Here is a 23,423-nt window from a genome sequence, read left to right on the forward strand (position 1 = left end):
CATTTCTTTGTGTCTCCCTCAATTTCTTTCATGACTATTCTATAGTTTTCTGAGTACAGATTCTTGGTCTCTTTGGTTAGCTTTATTCCTAGCTATCTTATAGTTTTGGGTGCAATTGTAGATGGGATTGACTCCTTAATTTCTCTTTCTTCTGTCTTGCTTTTGATGTATAGAAGTGCAACTGATTTCTGTGCATTGATTTTATATCCTGACACTTTACTGAATTTCTGTATGAGTTCTAGCAGTTTTAGGGTGGAGTCTTTGGGTTTTTCCCAGAGAAAGAGTCTTAAGGAGACTCTATGCTGAACGTGGAGCCTGATGCCAGGCTCTACCTCATGACCTGGCGTTCATGACCTGAGCTGAAATTAAGAGTTACTTAACCAACTAAGCCACCTAAGTGCCCCAATACTGCTCCATTATTATTTCTCCTTCTCCTTCTCCTCCCACTCCTCCTCCTCCTCCTCCTCCTCCTCCTCCTCCTTCTTTTTCTTCTTCTTCTTTTTTCCATTTTCTTCATGTAACAAGATATCCCGGATGTTGTTCCTTATTTATTCATATGCCACAGCACAGCTGTGACCACATCACACAAATGGCCTGTACTTTATGTAAGAGGTGCTCTGTTGGTAGATACTGAGGTCATCTCCACTCTTTCACTGTTTCAGACTGTGCGTCTATCAATATCCTTGTACAGAAAGCATCTCCTTCACGAGAGCAGGTCTGTGGGATGTATGCCTGCAAGGGACATGTCGAAGGACAGGTGCATGAATAATGTTGACAGATCTTGCTAAATTGTTCTCTGTACAGATTAAAGTAGCATATAGAGAGCCTGTCTCTCTGCATCCTTGCCAGCATAGTGTGTTATTAAACTTTCTGATCCTCATTTATCTGATCATTAAAGTACTCTCTTTGTTCATCCTAATGTGCCTTTCTCTTAAATGGGTGAGGTTGAACATATTTCTATATATTTAGGAGCCATTAGTATTTCCTATTCTGGGAACTATCTTTTATCTTTGTTCTTGATGACTTTTTTGCCCTGGAAAATTTTGCCATTTTTATATAGTTGGATTTATCATTTTCTCTTATGTTTTGAGTTTTGTATCATTTTTATTTGAAAAGACCTTTCCTTCCCAATTTTTAAAAAATCTTCCATGGTTTCTTCTAGTACTTTCATGGTTTCTTTTTCTATATTTAGGTCTTTGGTTCATTCAGGATTCATTTTGGCATAAAATGTGATATAAGAATCACTTTTTTTTTTTTCCACATGGCTATGCAATTGGCCCAACACTACTCAGTAACCCATGCCTTCTGATTTAAAGGGCCAACCTCATCATAGACTAAATCTCACCATTCAGAGATGTATGTTTTTATTTTGTAAGCATTAACTATCAGTTGTCCTGGGCTTAAACTTACAAATCTCACAGGATATTATCCACAGTACTTTTTCAGATCAGAGTGGGTTATTATTTGGCACGTGGGGGAAAAGAAAAGTGATCCTGTGTCCCTACAGCCCCCCAATTTGTGAGCCAGCAAGCAAGACTCAGAACCATCCTGGTCAGCAACACAGAACACCTGACCCCAGCTCCGCCCTTGTTTTGTTCCCTCAGAGAAAAAAGGAACAGCCCTGGAGCACAGAACTTAGCCTAGCCTGAGGAGCAACCCCCATCCCAGAGTGAAATTTCTTTCTGCTGCATAATATGGTCAGGTAACTGTACCTCTGACTCCATTCCAACACTTAAAAATACCGTCCTGCTTCAGGTACACTCCCCTGGACTACGCTTTGCTGGGCGAGCGCCACGAAGTGATCCAGTTCATGTTGGAGCACGGCGCCCTGTCCATCGCAGCCATTCAGGACATTGCCGCCTTCAAAATCCAGGCAGTCTACAAAGGGTACAAGGTCAGAAAAGCTTTCCGAGACCGGAAAAATCTCCTCATGAAGCATGAACAGTTGAGAAAAGATGCTGCTGCCAAGTAAGTCTGAGCTGTGGAAATTGTGTTTGTTTGTTTGTTTTAAGACTTTATTTATTTGACATAGTTGGAGAGAGAGAGAGAGAGCACAAGCAGGGGGAGCAGCAGAGGGAGAGGGAGAAGCAGACTCATTGCTGAGCAAGGAGCCCGATGCGGGGCTCCATCCCAGAACCCAGGGATCATGACCTGAGCCGAAGACAGACGCTTAATGACTGAGTCACCCAGGTGCCCCAAGGACTGTGTTCTCTCACCTCTGGGAATCAGGGGAGAAGGGGTCGGGTTGGGGAGCAGCCTGGAGAGGGAGTCCAGAGAGGATCAAAATAATGCTGATCCCTGTACCGTGTCACTGCCCCACTTCTGCCGGCCGGGCCTGCACAGCACAGCAGCTACAGTGAAGGACAAAAGCCTAATCTCTGCTCAGTGGCTGTTCCTCCAGGTTAGCCCCTGATGTTCCAACATAGGGACACGCCTAGGCCACAGCCACCCTGGCGAGGAGTCGGGGGTGGGAGGTTACCTACAGGAAGCTGCTCCGCCTCGTACCTTGCCTACCTTTCCACAAGAAACTGACACCAGCTAGCCGACCTCACCAGAAGTGTCTGGTTTTGATTTGATTAAAGCAACCAACTTGTGTAAATACCTTGCCCCCCCTCCCCGCCCCCGCGCAAGCAAATCTTTGCTAACTAATGTAACTTATTCAAGAAATATTGACTGAATTCTTGGTACATACAAAACTCTTGGCTGGAGCCTTTGGAGAAAATAGTGACGAAAAGCAAAGTGCTTGCTTCAAGGACCTCACACTTTTTAGGTAACGTTACAGAATGTGTAAAATAGTCATTTGTACCTAGTATATATACGTTGTGATTATTTTACCATTAGTGATAGATTTTTAGACTGTGCCTTGGTTTTCCTTCTTGGTTACCTTTGTTGGGTACTTCACTTATTTATTTATTTACTGACTTACTATTCACTTACTTACTTTTTTTAAGAAAGGAGTTGTAGCTGCTTCTTTTTTTTTTTTTTAAAGATTTTATTTATTTATTTGACAGACATCACAGTAGGCAGAGAGGCGGGGGGGGGTGGGGGCGGGGGCGGGGGAGGGGGAAGCAGGCTTCCCACCGAGCAGAGAGCCCCATGCAGGGCTTGATCCCAGGACCCTGAGATCATGACCTTAGAAGACAGAGGCTATCTAACCCACTGAGCCACCTAGATACCCGACTTACTTACTTACTTTTATTTGCATTTATCCTCTGCAGAATTAATTCCCGGGCCATAAGGTTTTGTTTCTTCAGTTTCTTCTGGGATATCTTTTCCTCCTGGGCAAACTCCTGTTCTGGTTTAGGAACAATCTGCTCCTTTTCAGTGGGGATCATCTCGGTGCAGCAGGGAGAGAGCATGTGTGGGTTAATTGGGCCTCAGGCCCTGTAAGTTCCACACCGAGTCTCAGGCACTTTCTTGACCAGGTTATGCTCCATGACCAGAGAATCTGCATCTAAACCCTTCAGGTCAGCATGACTCCCCGTATTTTTAAGCATGGGCAGGAAAAATTCAGCACTCTCTTTGGGCCACCGACCCTGTGTACATCCCCACTGTTTGTCCCGGCCACACGGACCAACTCCACCATTGTCATGATGGAATTGGCACGCATTGCTTCTGCAAAGTGACATCCTTCCTGTACCTAGTGGCATTCCAGATATGCACACCCTAGATGGCCTGGGCAGTTTCATGTGTGTTCTTAAAGTGAACATGAAGATTTGAACCTCTTGATTTGCATGATTTTGTACAGTTTTCTGGGCTGAGCAAATAACAAACCATTTTCAGAGATCACCTCAGGGTGCTTAGGGGAAGCGGAAGAGCGGTGGCTCCTGGGAGAATGCATGAGAACCCCCGCTGGGTAGTTTAAGCCGCAGGAGAAGAATGTTGCATCGGTAGGTGTAGACACCAAAACCTCTGATGGGATAGACAACTGACTGGTAACTTCCTGGCTGCACCTTAAATGTTTCCCAATCTTGAATCCTTCCAATCTTGCCCACAAGGGGGAAGCATAAGTGTAATAAATAATCATCTAAAATAATAATAAAAAGCAGGATAAATCTTTTTAGTGAAAAGTTAAATACCACTGTGAACGGGGATGCTGACCATAATGGCAGCTTTGGGTAGGTAGAACCGACGGGAAGAGCCCAGTTTCTGTGAGTGAAGCCACCGCAGTTAGCGGCACCCTCGGGAACCTGACCTTGCACTGTTCTCTTTGTGAGGCTTTCTTCTCTTCACTTATGGCCAGAGGATCCAGTTTAACCTAAGGACTGTCTATGTGCCTCTTTTTCCGGCCTTACAGAAGCTCCCAGCACGAGAGTGACCGCTCTAAGTGGGGACTGCACGTGGTACATTATCCCGAGTTGCAAGTTAAAGATTCCCCACAAGGGCCAGAGCGTGCTTTCTCCTTCTAGCTTATGTTTTCATAAACTCCAGTTTTAACGTGCGAGGGTCTGTTTTCAGGATTTGAAATCATACCTACCTGAATATGAGGTGGGATTCTACAAAGTCAACTTGACTGACTTTGTACGTCCCCCCCCACCCCCCCTAAGGAGCCTATTCGTCCAAATGCATTTCACTTTGTCATTATAGAGAGGGGGGCCCAGAGTCCCCAGACTCCCTTTCCAGCAGAATAGAGGGTCTGTGGTGAAACACAGCATTCCTCTCTCTGCGTCTCAGTTTTTTCCTCTGTGAGACACAACAGGTTAGACCAGCTGACTTGAAGACAGTCTCCAGGTCTGTGGAAACCCCTGGATCTTCACTGTTAACGATCTCAGCCTCTCCCTCCTCTCCTTTGCCCCTGGTGCTGCCCAGAGGCCACATGCCCAGCGCCGAGAGTTCGGACAGGCTCTGCTGGGTCAGTGTAGGGCCGAGAACCAGGAATCCATTTGTCAGAAGATTTCCTATACAGTGGACGGCCTTTCACTTCAGGACATGCTTAAAGAGAGTCGTAAGATTTTTTTTTTCTTTTCCTAACTAGGCCTTCTGTGACTCCCAGCTGTGAGGGCTTGAAAGGGTGAGGGGCTTCAGGAACCATCTTGTCCAGCCCCCCACTAGTTGTTATCCTGGTTAGCGTCATGGAAGGTGTGTCCTCCTTGTCCTAGTGCTTCGTTTCTGAAGCTCATTTCTAAAAACCCTTTTACGTGGGAGCTGTGCTTACTGTGATATGTCTGAAATTGCCCAAACTGGAAACTTATAATCTCCTTTCCTGTTTCTCAGTCACAGTCCTTTCTTTATTAGGTGTCATTATTGGAAGTAAACAAATTTCTCACAGTCTGACCATCACCTCCTACAGTTCTTGGGGCATCGAGCTCCAAGGGAAATATTTAAATGGAAAAGAAACTGATTTCATTTGTTTTAATTTTATTTCTCAAAAGTTATTTCTTAAGATCTGAGCCAGTGTTTAATTTCGCCTCCGGTTTTTGCTTTAAGGAACAAAAAATCAGAATGTTAACTTCATTCCTTGCCACTGCCGCCTCCCTGGCTAAGGCGACCCAGGCACGTCCTGTCACCTGGCGTACCTCTCCCAGCGTGGCTCGTTAGGAGGGCTCAGATCACCTTCCTTAAAGCAACGATGTGAAGGGAGCTTATGAAAGTTAAAATTACTTTCATTTACTGAGAGAGAAATTGAGAGAGTGAAGTTTTAGTCCTATTTTCCAAGGCCTGAGGTTTTAGAAAATACCATTTAAGAAATAGCTATAATCCACTTAAAAGCACTCTATAACTCACACTGTACCACCTTTGTTGTTGCCAAAATGAACATTTCTGTCACCGACCTGCCACAGCACACGGCTGAAGGCACACAGGATGAGACTGTGTCTGTGTTGCTCACTCTTCTCCCCGGAAGCTTCCTGGGCGCTGGGTTTCTGTTTCACTCTCGGATCTCAGCTCTCTTCTGCCTCTTCCTTCTCACATCGTCTCGATCACACCACCTCCTCACTGCGGTCGGCTCTGCGCACTCGCTCCCTAGACTTCTCCTCATGCTCAGCTCTTTTCCACTGGGAAGGTGTCTACTCTTGAAGCCTGAGTGACTTCATGTCCGTAGACCGTCCCTCACTCGGTCTCACATCCTGACCTCCTGGAACTCTGATTCCACGCCCTCAGTCGCCTACCAGGCATTTCCCCTTCGCTGTCGTTTTGTGACTTGCCAGCACTTTCCATTTGTGTGTCCTGTTGTCACTGTCACTTCAGACTCACCCTGAAACCTGCAACTCTCCACCACAGCCCATCTCTCTTCTCGCCTCCTTATTTCCCTGAGGCGGCTGCTACCATTGATTCTGTGAATTCCTCCTGAAATGTGCTCTTGCCTCCATCTTCGGTCCCGCTGCTGTGTGCCAGCCATCACTCTTGAATCCCATCCACTGTGCTGCAGGAGACCCTTTACCTGTCTGCCTCCACTTTTATCTCTGGGGCCCATTTCTCTACACAACTACATCCCTCCCCTCACACAGGAGGGCTTGGCCATCCTGAACTTGCCTCACTTTCTCATTTTTTTCACTTTCCGGAACTTTCCATGGTCTCTGGGGCCCTGAGCTACTTCCTCCAGGCTCTAGTGAGAGATTACGCGGGTCTCCCAGAGGAACATAATCAAGTCCAGTTTGGGTCACCAAGTTCAAACTTTTGGGATGCCACAGTCCCTTCTAAGGAAGTTGTTCTGTGTCCTCGGAAAGTCAAGTGACAAAGAATTCAAGCAGCACAAACCAGTCAGGGACAGTTCTATCTGGCAGAAGTTCTTTTCTGTCTTTTGGTCTTGAGATACCCCTTGAAGCAAAAGAGAAAAATCTAAACATTTTTCCATAAACAAACTTTCAGATCAGTAGAGTAGGTACTCCACTCCTACCCCAAGAGTCCTTTTCTCCTCATAATAGATCCAGTTCCATTTCCTGGAACACCTTCAGTCTGTCACTTACAGACAACCACAGGGTTGACCCAGAGGCCTGGCTTCTGCTCATACTGCAGTCGGACCGACAGGAAATCACTCCTGTGATTCTACTCCATACCATCCCACCCCTCTGAGCCTCAGTTTCCCATTAATACAATGAAAAGATTTCTTAATCCGGGATGGTCGGATGAATACCCATGAATACCCCAAAACTAAATGCAGTGGTTTGTATATTGTGAGCATAGGTATATTTCGGGCAGTGAAGATCTATACATTTTTTTTATAACGATTTCAAAAAAGGTCCATGAGTCACAAGGAGTTTTTTAAAAACCATTTGACAAAATGATATCTGAGCTTCCCCCTCTCTCCCGCCCAACTCTAACATTCTGTAAGTCAAAGGTTCAAAGACATGTGACATTTTCTTATTCCCTCGAGAGGAAGTCAGAACCCAGATATTCTTCAGCCTGTTATTCAGCGACAATGAAGAGACAGTGTCGCACAGCCCCTACACACCGCGGAGAACCGACTGAAAAGGTTAGCGCGGAAGCTTTTCTGTCCTCTGAGGTAATCAGTCTCTTCTCACTGGAAATGTTCCAGCCGAAAGGGAATTATCATCTCTCCAGGATAGTATACAAGGAATTTTTTTTTAATTATATAGAGAACTAGTCTTTGAGATCTCTTCTGAGTGAACGATTCTGTGAGAGCTAGGTTGCGTGTCCTTGCTCTTGCCTCTGCCTAAAACAATCTCTCGCTTCTGTCTTGCTCATTTTGACATTCCTTCTAGGTGGTTCTTTTTCCTTCCACACAGTGACTGCCTCTCACATCCCTATCTCTGTGTTAGCCTCTATCACATCTAGAACCCATCACGTGCAGAACCATCTATGGGAGTGAAGGGGTCTGACTCCCCCCGAGACCCACGGTTCCTTGGGAACAGGGATTATATTCTGTATCTCCGTATCTCCAAAGTCTTAAAATACCTATTTAATAAGCATTTAATCATAAACGTTCGATCACTGTTCCTACAGTGAGTGTGAAACCTTGCATGAGTCATTTCTCACTCTAGGCCTTATTTTCCCTCTCAGCCAAGTGCGAGGCTTGGACCACACACCCTCTTCCATCCCCTTTGAGTCTGTGAAACTCCGTGAGTGTACCACTTTAATTTGTTTGCCTTACTCAGGCAGGAGATACATTTATGTTCCATTTATCCTCACAACAAACACTGGTGCTTCTAGAATTGTGCATTTGGCTTCCTACCTCCCTCCATATTTATCATGAGCAAATTACCACTTGACAGGTTTATGATAGTTCTGTATTCTCATTTTTAAAAGATGCATAAGAGCAAAGGGGTTCACCACTGCATTTACTTGAACACGAGACCCTGTTATGTGGCTTCCATAGAGAGTTGTATATGCCCCGTTTTGAGAAGAACATTCTGTCAGACACTGCAGAAACAGGCAGGCTCTTTCCCACTCCAGGGCAGTATATAAGTTTCCACGGCCATGAAAGCGGGACCTACAACAGGTCGGAGAGGTATGATCAAAATGGCTCCCACAGGGCACCTGGGTGGCCCAGTCAGCTAAGCATCTGCCTTCAGCTCAGGTCGTGATCTCAGGATCCTGGGATCGAGCCCCATGACAGGCTCTTTGCTCAACCGAGAGTCTGCTCCTGCCTCTCCCCCGGCTTGTGCTCTCCCTCTCTCTCTCATTCTCTCTCTCAAATAAATAAATAAAATCTTAAAAATAATAATAATGAAACAGCTCTCACAGAAAAGGGAGCTGTGCGGCTTCAACAATGAGCATTTCTGAAAATATCATTAGGCCCAGCCCTCTCGCTCTTAGACTGCATGGCGTTCATGCCAAACACAAATTTCTTCACTTCTCACCAGATCCTGTCACAGGGAAGCCTTCTCTTAACAGCTTTACACAAAAGTAATAGTGATCAGTGATATTTATACAGTGCTTTACAGCTTACAAAGGTCTTACGTGTCACTGCATTCAGTCCACCTGATCATTCCATAAGGAAAGACAGGGCAGCCGTCCTTCATCTCATTTCCCAGGTGGGGTTTCGCAGAGGTTAACGTTCCTGAACCCACAGCCAGTAAAGGAGAAAGACGGCACCAGAATCTCAGCCCTCCCCTAAACCAGGGTTCCTACCAGCCGCACTTATGCTGGAGGCCGTCTCCAGCTGCTGGCGCCATCTTGGTAGGCCAGCAAGGAACAGCCCTACTTCTTTTATTATTATTATTATTTTATTTTACTTCTACCAGAACCGGGTCCCTAGCCAGTTTTTCTCTTACCCCAGGGCTCCTTCAGTTGTTCCCCTCTTGTTTCCAGGAATTGTTGAAAGAGTGGTACCAAGCCACCATCATCCATTCTGCAACATAGTTTAATAAAAAAAAAATCTTCCTGTTACTCTGAAAGTTAACTAACATGGCAGAGCACACCAAGTTCCTCCTACATTTTTGAGAAAAGTAAGAAAATTAGTCAGTTCCAAGCCTACACTGAGACTATAAACAAGAATGTCATGAGGACAAAGCCCGGGTAAATTGGAACAACAGGACCTGCTTAGGTAGACGTCCCTTTTCTGTGAGAGCCACTTTAGTCCCAGCTTTCAAACATCTCTGAGGTCCTGCCTTCACAGCAGTGGCGACTTGAGTACCCCACTGCAGCGGGGAAGAGCTTGCTTCTTTCTGCGGTCTCTGACAGAATTAATTAATTCTTGCTCAACCGGGCCACTACAACTCTCTGTGGAAGCCACATCAGAGAGTAGAGAACAGCATCATCTTCCGGGACTCCCACTGTGCAGGCCCAGAGGCGGGTCTGTGCCACATTGTGCACACTGTGCAAGCAAACACACCCCAGTCTTGAGATGCTGAAGCCACGTCCAAGACACTTAAATTATGGCCCTTCATCTGACTCTCTGCACATCAAGCAATCTTTAAAAAAAAAAAAAAAGATTTTATGTATTTATTTTTATATGAGAGAGAGAGAGAGAGAGCGCGCGCAAGCATGACTGGTGGGGAGGGGCAAAGGGAAAAGCATGACTCTACTGAGCAGGGAGCCGACAGGGGACTCAATCCCAGGTCCCTGGGATCGTGACCCGAGCTGAAGGCAGATGCCCAACCAAGGCACCCAGGTGTGCCCCAGCAATCTTTTGATCACTGAATTTCTTATGGGCCCATTTCTGCAGTTGTCCTCTAGGCCGCTCATTTGTAGACATCCCCATCCTAGGGTCTCAGGTCTGTTTTTGCAGGGGTGAGTGGTGAATGACTCCGGGCCACGTTGCTGCCTCCTGGTGGCCCTTCAGAGATCTGCAGGAGCATTGTGGCCCTTACATCTTTCTCCCCAGGGTGACACACCCCGTTCCTTCAGCCCACGGTCTGGAGACTTTCTTTGCTCTGTGATGCACAGAACCTGAACTGGACATTGTCAAGGACCTCATCTTCAACTGAATTTCTCACTTTTCTATACTATGAGTCTCTGTGGACCTGCAAATATTGCTCCAGAAAAGAGTACAAACCAGACTAATGGGCAGCCCATCAAAAATTGTTATGTAGTCAGTTCCCCTTAAGATAATAAAAAAAAGAGAAAACAAGGTAAAACTACTTTATACATTAAGATTCCACCATTTAGTAAATTTCCTGCTAAAATGTTATCTGCTGTGCATCGATGGGATTTTTTTTTTCTCTTTAATTTTTCATATAAACTAGAATAGCATTGGGTTCTTTCTCTGGTATTTGTTTCAAAATTTGACAAAAATAGGTCAAGTTTATAACCTAACCCCCATGAAGATTACTAGATCTTCAGACATTCATAATAAATTAGTTGGAGATAAAACACTTAAATTTCACAATAATTACTGAGTCTAAGAGTTTAGAACTAAAAGCTGCATCTGAACTTAGTTTGAAATGCTGCTAATGGCTATTCTGATGAGTGGCTGCCAGTTTCTTCATATGACCCACTTCATTCTTTGAGAAGTGGTGGTCAGGGAGGAGCAGAGGCAGAGGGAGAGAGTATCATGGGTAAGTCACTTATCACTCTGCCTCAATTTCCTTATCTACCAAATAAAAGTGAGTAAATTGAGATTCCTTTGAACTCAGACCAGGAGCCATGGAGCTGGATCTTATTCCCCAGGGACGCGTACATAAAAGATCATGTTCTGGACTGTAGCGCGCATGCGCGCGCGCGCGCGCGCGCGCGCGCGTGTGTGTGTGTGTGTCGCTGCTGTTGCTTTTGTTTTAAGGCAGCAACATGTAAATAGGTTGTGGTCCCGGTTCTAATCCCACCCACTTTTCCACAATGATCATTACTTTTATATCAAGAGCCACAGCTCTGGGGAACTGCATGGCTGTGGGCCACCGGCCACCTGAAGATTTTTTAAATGTGTCAATTTGTTTAAACATTTATTTATTTTCTATTAATAGGGTCTAATGATATATTCTGATTATTACAGTCTTCCTTCTAAATCTGCTCTACTTAGTTCTACCAACATGAAAAAAACACTTTCCTACAAACGTCCCGTTCCAAACAAGTCTTCAGAGCGCCCTGGGTCTCTGGCCATTCTGATCACTCTAGAAGGCTGGATGGTCTGGGGGTCCTGTGGCTGCCCCCGCTGTTGGCCCAAAAAGGTCCACAGTGATGGGGTTTGCCCAGGACCTTAGTGGAAGCGGCTTGTTGGAATTGAAAAGAAAAGCTATTTGGTTTCCCTAAGAAAGAGAAATGACCAAAAGTCTAATTTATCACTTCCGAGCCCTTTTTAACAGCAGCGAGATCCACATAGATGCCAAGGCAGACAGCCGCACGTGAGGGTCTGTCTGCGGGACCAATATTCTCCTAGAGCGGTTCCCTTCATCAGTGCGTGTAAAAAGAGCAGCCGTCCCCCTCCTGCCGGGAGCACGGCTGCTCCATCAATTAGTGGCACTTCAGCCGCCCAGATGCTTCCAGCTTCTCCCGAACAGCAGCCTTCTCCTAGACAGCTCATGCTGAAATGGCGCCTGCTAGCTTCCAGGTGACTCTCCAGCGCTGACGATGACAGGCTGTCCTCCTGGCTTGTCAGGTGCAGTGCTCAGGTGTCAGCACTCGGCAAAGCATGGGACAAAACCAGAGTCAAATGAAAATATCAGAGCTGTACAGGAGTCAGCACGGTCCACCCGGCCACTCTTGCTAGGAATGGGGCTCAGTCGGAAACGACCAGATAAACAGGCTTGGCGCCCAGATCAGGAGCTCTGCTGTGGGACAGGCGACCTTCAGAAGGGGAGGTTGAAGGCTTTATATCAAAGGGAACCCAGATCGCTGTCATCTAGGTCTTCTCTGTCCCTTGAGGTCTCAGTAAACATTGCCTCGAATCGCACAGCCTGTGGAAGTCTGAATTCTGTGACTTCTTGGAGGCTTAGGGTCTCTGCCTCACTCTTGTTTCTGCTTCCATGTCTGATATCTTAGCTCTGCAGTTTGTCTGGTTGCTTATAAAACAGCATGTAGGATCCTGGGAGACCTTCCCAGACCTTGGTGTCATTGTGGACAATCCATTTCATGTCCCATCATGGTACAGTTAATGGTCCATATCAGTCGGTTAAGCATCTGACTTGATACCAGCTCAGGTTGTGATCTCAGGGTGTCGAGATCTAGCGCATTAGGCATGGAGCCTGCTTAAGATTCTCTCTCTCAAAAAAAAAAAAAAAAAAATTCTCCCTCTCCCTTTTCAACCCCTTCTCTCTAAAAAAAATCCAAAAGCCAAAAACCAACCAAACAAACAAAACAGTCCATATGAAGTTTTTCTATTGTCTTAAGCCTTGCTCCTCAAGTTGTGGTTCAGAGGACCAGGAACACCTCTATAACCTGGGTGCCTGTTAGCAATGCCGAATCTTGAGCCCCACCCCAGGCTGCTAAATGGGAATCTGGATTTTAACGAGATCTCAGGAGATTCCATTCATGAAAGTACGAAGAGCACAGACCTAAAGTCCTTGTCCATCAGCTCCCCGTGGAGGTTCTCTTTGGCCTGGCCATCGCGGTACACACTTCCCAGCCTTTCATCATCCCTTTCTTCCCCCTCCTCTCTCTCTCTCTCATGTTCTTTCATCTCTTCCCTCCCTGTCAGGAGCTTCAAACATATTCTCTTTTTGTCAGGAGCAGCCCTCCGCTCCTCAGAGCCAATCACCACCAAGGCCCTGAAGGGCTCACCTGCTACCCGCCTTCCATTCTGTTCCCAGGCTGATTAAAATATTTTTCTAAACAAGGCTCTCCCTCCCCCAAGAGGGACTCTGATACCAGCTATAACAATAAAAGAAATCTATCTCATTACAAAAGATACCCCAGATTTTATAAAGACATCTAGCTTCCACACAGACCCCTAAATCGATTCCAGGTTATAAACTATCATACAACTGTTAGACCTGGGGAAACTGAGTCTCCAGCAGGAAAGTGACTGGCTCGATACCATTTTGTAGTTATTGGCAGGGACAGGACTAGAAAAGTTCTTATGCTTCCCAGTGTGGGCTTCTCTCCACTACAGCCCTAATCATTCTGCTTTAACCTGAACCTTTATGTGTCTGCCTGATTCTCTTCCTACACGGTACCTGGGTCGTCTGAACCGCACGTATGGGGCACCTGCTGTGTACCTCAAGCACTGTTTGAAGATGAGAAGAGACAGAACAGACCCTGTTTTCCCATGCCCCGAGCCCTTGCCCAAACAGCCACCTCACACTGACGTACTCATTCCCACCACATCCATCTGGCAAACCTCTCCAAATCTTTAAGAATCAGCAGCTGGGAACATCTGAACTCCTCCAGACAAAATTAATCACTGCCCCCTCCGTGCAGGCTCCCAAGTGTACCATTTCTCCCGTCGTTTGTTAGGTCCTTTTCTCCAAGCTGTCTTCTCTGAAATCAGGGTTCCTCAAGGGATGGCCCACCGGGCCCGGCACGGGAGAAGCTCAGTAAATGTTCTTTTTCTTCCCTGTTTCTTTCCCTGGGAAGTCCCCAGCAATTAATGCTGTCGATCAAACAAACTTGTCCTGAACTCAGCCCCTTCATCCTCCAGCGACTTGCCCCTTTCTGGACCGGGGCGGCCTGCCTCAGGCTCCTCGTCCTCCTCCCACGGCCTCTCATTCTGCGGCCTGGCCCCTCCTGGCCAGCCTCCTTCTAGTCGGTTGCTCTCCACAGGGGCCAGCCTCACCACCAGGACTTGTGTAGGACTTTTTGAAGATCATCCTGCCTTCTGGACCTCATCTGCAAAATGGGTGGGTTTGCCTCGTCAGCGGTGTTGCAGCTCACAGGCGCGTGAGCGTCCATCGTGAGGGGCTGAGTGAGTGATTGTTCCATGTACCCGTAAGCTCACCAATGGTCTTTTTTGATAAATAGAGAAGATTAAAGGTTGTCCCTGTGACTGTCAGGCTTGGTCGCATTCAGATGTGCTTTCTGGAATCGGAGGAAAAGGCCTGTAGTTGCAGGGATCCCACACAAGCTGGGGCACACACACCTCAGGATTGCGCCCTGTCTCGCAAACACAGAGATTCCCATCATGTGTGCCCCAACTGGGCAAGGCCTGATCTATAAGGTTCTCATCAGCTCCATCATCTTTGGAGCTGTAAGGTCTGGAGAAAAGACCAAAAAATGGAAAATTATGGAAACTGTCCATTCCCAAGCCCCTCCTGTGATGTGGTAGCTCCTCATAAAATTCAAAATCTCAGGATCATTTGAAAGGGTAACACTCTTAATTTTTTTCCTCTGCCTCCTCGGCTTTGCTTCCAGGAAGCGAGAGGAAGAAAAACGAAGGGAGGCAGAACAGCAGAAGGGAAGGCTGAGCCCAGATTCCTGCAGACCGCAAGCCCTTCCCTGTATGCCCAACACCCAGGCTGAGCCCCACAGGCAGAGCCAGGCTCCCGGCAAACAGCCTCCCACCAGCGACGCAGCCCAGGACCCTGAGGAGACAGCCTATCGAGGATCTCCGGGCAGACTATCTCCAGACAGAGGCCCCCAGCGGGAGCAGCATCTTTCCCCAGATGTGCAGGGAAGAGACCCCAGAAAGCCAAAAGGTAAGTGTATTGCCTTTGTTACCTGATGTCAACCTGTGGACTGTGGGTTCCCTTGATTGGTGTACTCAGTCCATTCACATTTAAGGTAATTATGTCAACACTGAAGACTACCATTTTATTATTTATTTTCTGTTTATTTCCTCTGGTTCTCCTCCCTGTTTTTTTTTTTTCTTTTTTCCCCTTCCTGTAGGGTACTTGAACATCTTTTAGGATGCCGTCTTGATTGATAGTGGTTTTGAGTATATCTCTTTCTACAGTTTTTGTGGTGGTTGCTCTGAGTATTGCCATGTATTGCTATGTATATTGTATCTATAAGTTATAAGGGACCTATAACCAGTTCTACTACTTTGAGTGAAATGTGGAAACCTCACTTCCATTTAGGTACCTTGACTTTCCCTACTTTGATAGGGTACCAGATGGTATTATGATTTTTGTTTCAATTACCAAATATAATTTATAAAAACCACAAGAAAAGGGGTAGTTTCTTTTAGATACCCATAGTTCTCTTTTTCTGGTGTTCGTCTTTTTTTCCCAGTGCACTAAATTACTTCTTTTATCATGTCCTTTCTGTCTGAAGAACCTTTGGCTGGTATTTAAGGGTAGTTCCACTAGCAACAATTTCTTTAAGTCTTCCTTTGCCTGAGAATGTTTTGATTTCATTCCTGAAGAACTGATGAACCAGATCCAGAATGCACACTTAGCAGGTCTTTCCTTCCCACACTTGAAAGAGGCTGTGCCACTTCTGGCTTCCATGTTTTCAGACAAGAAATCCACTGTCATTTGCAATTGGTGTTCCTCAGGAATGTTTCTAGCTAACATGTCACTGCTTTATGGCTGCTTTCAAGATTGTTCTTTATCTTTAGTTTTCAGTAGTTAAATATGGTGTGTCTTAGTATGGATTCTTAGAATTTATCCTGTTTGGATTTCACTTCGTACGTTGGGGACCCCTGAGACTCCCCACCCCCAAAGTTTAGAAATTTATTAAGAGTACTCACAAGACTCAGCATATATTTCTACTCACAGCTAGGATCTTTTATAACAAAGGGATACAAAGCAAGATCAACAAAGGGAAAAGCACATGGAGCAAAGTCTAGAAGAAACCAGGTGCAAATTTCCAAGAGTCTTCTCCCAGTGGAATCACACAAGATATGATTAATTCCTCCAGCAATGAATTGTAACAACCAGTTAGCCTTTGTCTACCAAGAAAACACACCTACACTTAGGATTCCAGGGTTTTTATTGGGGTCAGTTACATAGGTGCCCTCTGCCCAGCATATGCTACAACTCCAGACTCCAGAAGGAAAACAGGTATTCTGTACAAATTATATTATTTGCCCAAAGCAATTCAAGCATTTTGAGCCATTCTTAAAAATTAAGGAACAGTGAGAAACCTCCAGAAATTTAAGTGCAAAAGCCAAAAAGGCAAAAAACGTCTTAGTATTATTATAAAAATAGTTTTGACCTTGTGGACCCCAGAGTCTATGAAATCTCATGGCGACCCAATTCAGGGCATGGGCAATTCATTCTATCTCCCTGAACCTTAATTTCCTTACCTATAAAATGGGTTTGGGGGGAGGAATACTCGGAGAACAACAAAGGAACAAACAAAAAAGGCAGAAATAGACTAATAAATACAGAGAACAAACTGATGGTTGCCAGAGAGGAGGGGAGTGGGGCAATGGGCAGAATGGGTGAAGGGGTGTGGGAGGTATAGGCTTCAATTGTGGAATGAATAAGTCATGGGGAAGGAAGGTATAGCATAGGGAATACAGTCAATGGTATTATAGTGCCTATGAAGACAGATGGTAGCTATACTTGTGGGGAGCACAGCATAACAAAAATACTATGCTGCATGTTTGTAACTAATGTAACATTGTATCAACTATACTTCAGTTCTTAAAAAGAAAAAAAAAAGGGTACATACTCTCTATCCTGCAAGGTAGTTTTGAATAGAAATCAAATAATTAATGTAGAATACATATTATGGCCCATGACATGTAATAGGTCTTCAGTAACTACTGTTATTAAGCCACACTGATGATCTAGCCAAGAACAGCCACATAAAAGTACACATGAATGACCACAAACATATCCAGAATATAATTCCATAACCCACTGTACAGTGATAATGCATCAGTAATGTATACCTTGAAGAGGTCTGATGCCCTGTTACATATTCATTCATTTATGCATTCAGCTCGTGTTAACAAAACTCCCCTGATGTAACAACCACGTTGAATTTCCTCATTCTCTCTTAGCTTGAGGTCACTGCATATTACATTTCCCCATCCATATGGATAAAAGTGCCTCTTATTTTTCAGATCTCAGAATGAATGTTCCTTCCTTTATACAGCCATACCTCCCCACTAAACAAGGCTTCATCTTCCTGCTCATGTTCCTATAAGTCTTCTATAGTTCCATAATAGGAAGACCATGACCTTTTACTGTTATTTCTGGCTTATCTGTTTTTTCTTTTTTTTTTTGGCTTATCTGTTTTTTCCAGGAGATTGCAAGATCTTGAGATCAGGGTTGTTTCCATTATGTGCTGCTATGTAAAAAACAAAACACAAAACACACACACACACCCCAAAAACAAAAGTACACTAAAACTAAGTGGCTTAAAATAATAATTTATTATTTCTCATGATTCTGTGGGCCAATTGGGCAGTTCCACTGCATTTTCACTTGGTCTCTCTTATGTGGCTCCATTCAGGTAGAAGGTGAGTTGAATCGGATGGTCTAAGATAGACTGACTTAAATGTCTGGAAGTTGATACTGGCTATGAGCTGGGATTCCTTGACTCTGCTTTATATGGCTTTTCATCCTCCAATAGGCTAGACTGGCCTCCCTACACAGTGGTCTCCCAGCATCATTCTAAGAAAGCAAAAGCAGAAGCTACAAGACCCCTTGAGGAGTAAGCTCCAGAATTTGCATGCTATATCCTATTGCTCGAAGCAAGTTGTATGGCCAGCCTAGACTGAATGATATGGAGAAATTTACTCAACTTCTGTGCATACTAGGATGGGAGCAATTTTTGGCTAGTAATCTATCCCAATTCCTTTTTGGTCACAGATTATTCACATTCCTCCCACAGGCACAGTATTCTCAAAATTATCTCTGGACCCCAAAATGTCATCTCAGTTATCACATTAAGCTTGAAGTTTGGGATCTTGAGACATATGTCACATCCAGATGTTGTCAAGATTCCCCAGGGATAGGGGCACCTGGGTGGCTCAGTCAATTAAACCTCTGCCTTCGGCACAGGGCATGATCCCTGGGTCCTAGGAATGAGCCTCGCATCAGGCTCCCTGCTCAGTGGAAAGCCTGCTTCTTCCTCTCCCTCTGCTGCTGCTCCCCCTACTTGTGCACTCTCGCTGTCTCTCAGTCAAATAAATAAATAAATAATCAACACCCGCCCCCCCCCCGGTATGACTCTTTCCAATTCAGGGACTAGCCCACCAAAAACACACATTATCACCCCCCCCACACACACAGGCCCAACAAGCAATAGTGAGGCAGGGACAGCATAACCACAGTAGACACCTTTGTTCCAAAAGCGGAGAAAAAAGAGGTACATAGCAGTCACTAGTTCATAGCAATTCTGAAAGCCAACTGGTTATACATTAGCAGTGCTAGAAGTATAGAATGTTCCTCGATTAGGGTATGGTTTTCCCCTATGTATGGTTTCCTATTCGATTATTCTCCTTGGCCCTTGGCTCTTGGCTCTTCTACCAGGATTCGTGGTGCTGCTCTCCGAGACATCTTCCTTTTCCATAAGACACAAGCCCGTGTTTGCACCTAAACAGTTTTCTCAGCCTGTTTCCCGCCTATAGGAAGTTGAGGTTCCAGAGGCTCCTGTTTGTCTTTTTTTTTTTTTTTTAAGATTTTATTTATTTATTTGACAGAGAGAGATCACAAGTAGGCAGAGAGGCAGACAGAGAGAGAGAGAGAGAGAGGGAAGCAGGCTCCCCGCTGAGCAGAGAGCCCGATGCGGGCCTCGATCCCAGGACCCTGAGATCATGACCTGAGCCGAAGGCAGCGGCTTAACCCACTGAGCCACCCAGGCGCCCTCCTGTTTGTCTTGAATAGCCTCAGCGGTTCAAGCTAGTGATACTCTTTGTGATACAGTTACCTGGGAAATTTCATGGGCTTCAGGGGTGGCCCTCGGTTAAGCATCTGACTCCTCATTTCCGCTCAGGTCACGATCATGGGATTGAGCCCCGCATCAGGCTCCACGCTCACAGGGAGTCTGCTTGGGCTTCTCTCTCTTCTCCCTCTGCTCCTCCCCCTGCTCCTGCTTTCTCTCCTTCCCTCTCTCTCAATTAAATAAAACCTTCTTTAAAAATTTCGTGGGTTTCCTATGATTTTGACTGGATTCATTCCATGTTCCAAAACTACATCCATAATTATTTCTCAGACAGGCTTCTCTCTACTTTGAGTGGCTCAGGCTGCTGTAGGAAAATGCCCTTGAAGTTCTTAGAAGTTCTTTTGTGTAGCTTACAGTACCTTCCAATGTACCATCTTTGATATTTTTGAGGTCTTAAAAAAAAAAAAAGAGTTTCACAGTAATACTCTTGATTGGATCTTTATCCTTAAGTCATATTTTACTAAAATACTCTCAGTAAAATTAGCTGGAAAGAATGAATATGCTAAACAGCTTTCTTTTCTAACCTGGCACATTGTAGGCTCTCTGTATTTCCTCTGGATTCCGCTTGCAAGCTGAGCAGTTCTTTCCTAATTTTCTTTCTTTCTCCCCACACCTATCACAGGCAGGTAGAAAATCCAATTGATCTTTTCTTCAGCTATTGCCCCCTGGAAGTCTATTCTGTATCTACAAATCCATTAGATATGTTTTCTGTCTTCTAAGCTACTGCAGGTAACTTTTGCCCATTTTGCCAATTATTCTACCATTAAATAATACGACTGACCATTCTCCAAACTCCAACAGCAATTTCCTCTCTGCTGTCTTGGCCTTTGGTAATCGTCTTTTCATTGCCTTCCTGGCTTCTGTCCGCTCACCAGTCCTCAAGTCAACGCTGTGGGTTTTTGTTAGGCCAGCACCTCTCTTGTTTAGCTATTGGTTTCTGTGTTGATTATTTCTAGTGACGTAACAAATTACCCCCAAAACTAAGTGGCTTAAGATAACAATGACTTCTTACTTCTCACAATTCTGTGGCTTGTCGGAACAATTCCTCTCCTGGGTCAGTCACTGGGGCCCACGCATGTGGCTGGTGCAAGGCTGGCTGGAACAGGAAGCCCAAGATGGCTGTCTTTACGCGTGTGGCCATCGGTGCTGGCCGAGATGTCTCAGATCTCTTCTCCATGACCTTGCGTCCTCCAGGAGTTCAGACCATCTTCCTTGCATGTTGTTTTCAAGGCAGCACTCCGAGAGAGAGAAAGCCAGAAGCGACAAGCTCTCTTGAGGCCTAGGCTCCGACACGTTCCTATCATTTTTACCACCTTCTGTTGATCAGACCAGTTTGCAAGGCCAGCCCAGATTCAAGGGGCTAGAGACAGAGACTCCACCTCAGGTTTGAAGATGTTGCAAAAGCATATTTCAAAAGTGAGTGCATACTGGGATGGAAAGAATCTTTGACCATTAAACAGTGTATCCCAAGGAGCAATGGGTCTCCTACTTCTGTGTACCAAGCACCCAGTAGGGTGTCTGGTACATAAGAGGCATAATAAATATTTGGTGAACATATATCTGCATGGGACTAGCTAGGTGCTTGAGAGTCAGACATGAAAGATTATTAAACAGGACATGAGGGGCCCCAGGGTGGCACAGTCAGTTAACCGTCCAGCACTTGGTTTCAGTTCAGATCGTGATCCCACGGTCTTGAGATCAAGCCCTGAGTCGGGCTCTGAGCTCAGTGAGGAGTCTGCTAAAGTTTCCCTCTCCCTCTGCCCCTCCCCATGGCTGCTCTCCCTCTGTCTCTAAAATCAGTCTATCTCTTAAAAAAAAAAGACATGAAAAATATTCATTGGATGTACTTCTGTTTTCTGTAACAGAGTTCCATTCTCTTAGTAAGTTCTTTCTTTCTTCTCTCTCATAGTAATTATCCCCTTCTTGTTTACAGTGCATGTAGAGCATGACGGCTGAGTGCACAAGCTTTAGAATTGAATAAACTAGGGTCATATTTAGACTCTACCACGTATACCTACATAATCTTGATCAAGTTACTTAACTTCTCAAAAAGAAAGGAAGGAAGGAAGAAAAGGAAAATGCCTGTCTCAGAACTTTGTGAACATTCATGAGATAACCCGTGGAAAGATTTAAACATGGGGTCTAAAGCACTCTATAAATATGAGCTGTTAGGATAACTCTCTCGCTATGATCTCAAGCGGTAGGGCAGGAAGGAGGCATAACACTGAGGAAGATCCCTGCGGCTGAGTGGTGGGGGGGCCCGGAGGCCGACACTGAGACACAGCCGCAGGGTGAGGAGGGAGGCGTGGACTGGAGAGGCGCAGTGCAGAGGACTTGCCAGCAGATTGCCTGTGGGAGGTGGTGAGATCAAGTTGCCTTTGAGTCAGTGTGGTTTTCAAGAGAGTCTAGTGGAGGAGAGACTCACTGTTTGAAGGGCCATCCCTGGTGTTGTCTTCTTTCTCACCATATGGGCTGCCAGAACTAGTGGGTACGACTGGAGGGGGGAAGCGGGCCCTTACGTTCGGTGCGTGTACAGTGGCTAACACAGAAAATCCAGTTGCCACCTGTGTGCCGAAGACTCCCTGACCTCCTTCCTTTATTCCCATTATGTATATCTAACTCTTTACTTATGCCCTCACTTGGATGTCCCAAAGGCATCCCAAACTCAACCCATCTGCGACAGGATGGACGAAGGTTTATGGAAGCCTGCTCTGCGGTGGTTAATGACGCACTCATCCGTGTGGACATTCAGTGCGGGAGTAATGACTATTTCCTTTTCCTTTACCGCCCATACCCAGCCTGTCGCCAGCTCTTGCCTCACTGACTTCCTAAACATCTCTCAAACCTGTTTTCTTCCTCTCATCCTCCACCACTGTATATTCTACCTCACATCTTCTTACCTTTGTCTCTAACTTGGACTATTGCAGTAGCTTCTTCACGGGTCTTACTTATCTGCTCCGACTCTCCTAATCCATTTTCCTCTCTGTGGAAAGATTAATCTCTTCAAAATGAAACCTCATTGTGTCTCTCCCCCACTCAGAGCCCTGGAATTAACCACTTCTCTGAAGAACCCTGGTTCCCTCTGTTGAAGAATGATATTAGAAACCAAAATCAAGCGCAAGGTGGGCGTATTACTATTTACCATTATTCCTAAGCCCTTTCAGCAGACAGAGCTAAAAATTATTTACATCTATCTCTGCATCTATCTGTGTGTGTGTGTGTATCTCACACACACACATACACGTGTGCACGCACACACACACACACACACCATGAGTTCATATTCGTGATACCTCCGATTCCATTCAACATCACAGCGATTATTCTATCTTTTCTCTTTACTTGAAGTGTTTCCTCCAACAGTGAAAGATCTGGCTCCCATCATCTGGGGATACATGCTTCTTTCTTCAGTTCTGGTGTACACATAAAATAGTTTCAGAATTGCTAACCCAACCCTGTGAGAAACAAAATTATTAACTAGAGCACAATCTTTATATACATTTCTTTTTGTCCTTATTCAGCCAAAATGTGTTTTTACTAAGTTACTTAGGTCAGTTCTTTTCTTCGCCTTTTAGTGTGGTTACTTAATTCATTTGTAAACAATTAGGTTTGTTACTTACTATTTATATTCCATTTTGAGTTCTTTCCCACATCCTAGTTGATTTTAATTGTTGGGCTTTTTCCTTCTTTCTCTTTTTTAGTTGGGTACTTTATTTGTTTATTTATTTTATTTTTTTTTTGAAAGATTTTATTTATTTATTTGACACAGAGAGAGAGATCACAAGCAGGCAGAGAGACAGAGAGAGGAGGAAGCAGGCTCCCCTGCTGAGCAGAGAGCCCAATGCAGGGCTCAATCCCAGGACCCTGAGATCATGACCCAAGCCGAAGGCAGAGGCTTAGCCCACTGAGCCAGGTGCCCGGTGTTGGGTACTTTATTGAAGCAGAAAATGACACTTTTTCCTAATTACAAAATTGGTCATTGTACATTATAAAATAATTTGAAAACAGAAAACAACAAAGAAAAAATAAAAATCCTCCTTAAGTTAAGCAACTCTTATCACTTTGGCACAAATCCATCTTCTAGAACTTTCCTTTTCTTTTATTTCAGAAGAGTATGGGCATCCCATTTTGAGATTTTCTTACATTATCTCCTTTTTTCAACAAAAATGCTAGTGACTGCTTAGTATTATATCAGATTATGAATACAGCATGATTTGTTTAATCATGTCTGTGCTGTAGGACATATGAGCTAAATAACCTTTCATGTAAATTTTTGTGTACATCTCTAATTTTTGTGGCTATTTAAACATCCTGCCAGATTTCATTCCAGGAAGGTTGCAAAAGGTTATTTCAGCCTTTCAAAAGCAAAA

At 44.9% G+C, this 23,423-nt stretch overlaps 1 protein-coding gene across 2 annotated transcripts in view; it reads left to right on the forward strand.

The window, feature by feature from the left end:
• Positions 1 to 23,423, forward strand: part of INVS (inversin) — a 167,032-nt gene that overhangs the window by 114,159 nt on the left and 29,450 nt on the right. For both annotated transcript variants that reach the window (XM_004747697.3, XM_045081628.1), the window contains exons 12-13: positions 1,756 to 1,968; positions 14,623 to 14,906. In XM_004747697.3, the coding sequence (XP_004747754.2) occupies positions 1,756 to 1,968; positions 14,623 to 14,906 (497 nt within the window). The remainder of the gene's footprint in view (positions 1 to 1,755; positions 1,969 to 14,622; positions 14,907 to 23,423) is intronic.

The sequence above is a fragment of the Mustela putorius genome, unplaced genomic scaffold, assembly GCF_011764305.1.
Source record: "Mustela putorius furo isolate JIRA1106 unplaced genomic scaffold, ASM1176430v1.1 tig00000580_pilon_pilon_pilon, whole genome shotgun sequence".
Lineage (NCBI taxonomy): Eukaryota > Metazoa > Chordata > Mammalia > Carnivora > Mustelidae > Mustela > Mustela putorius.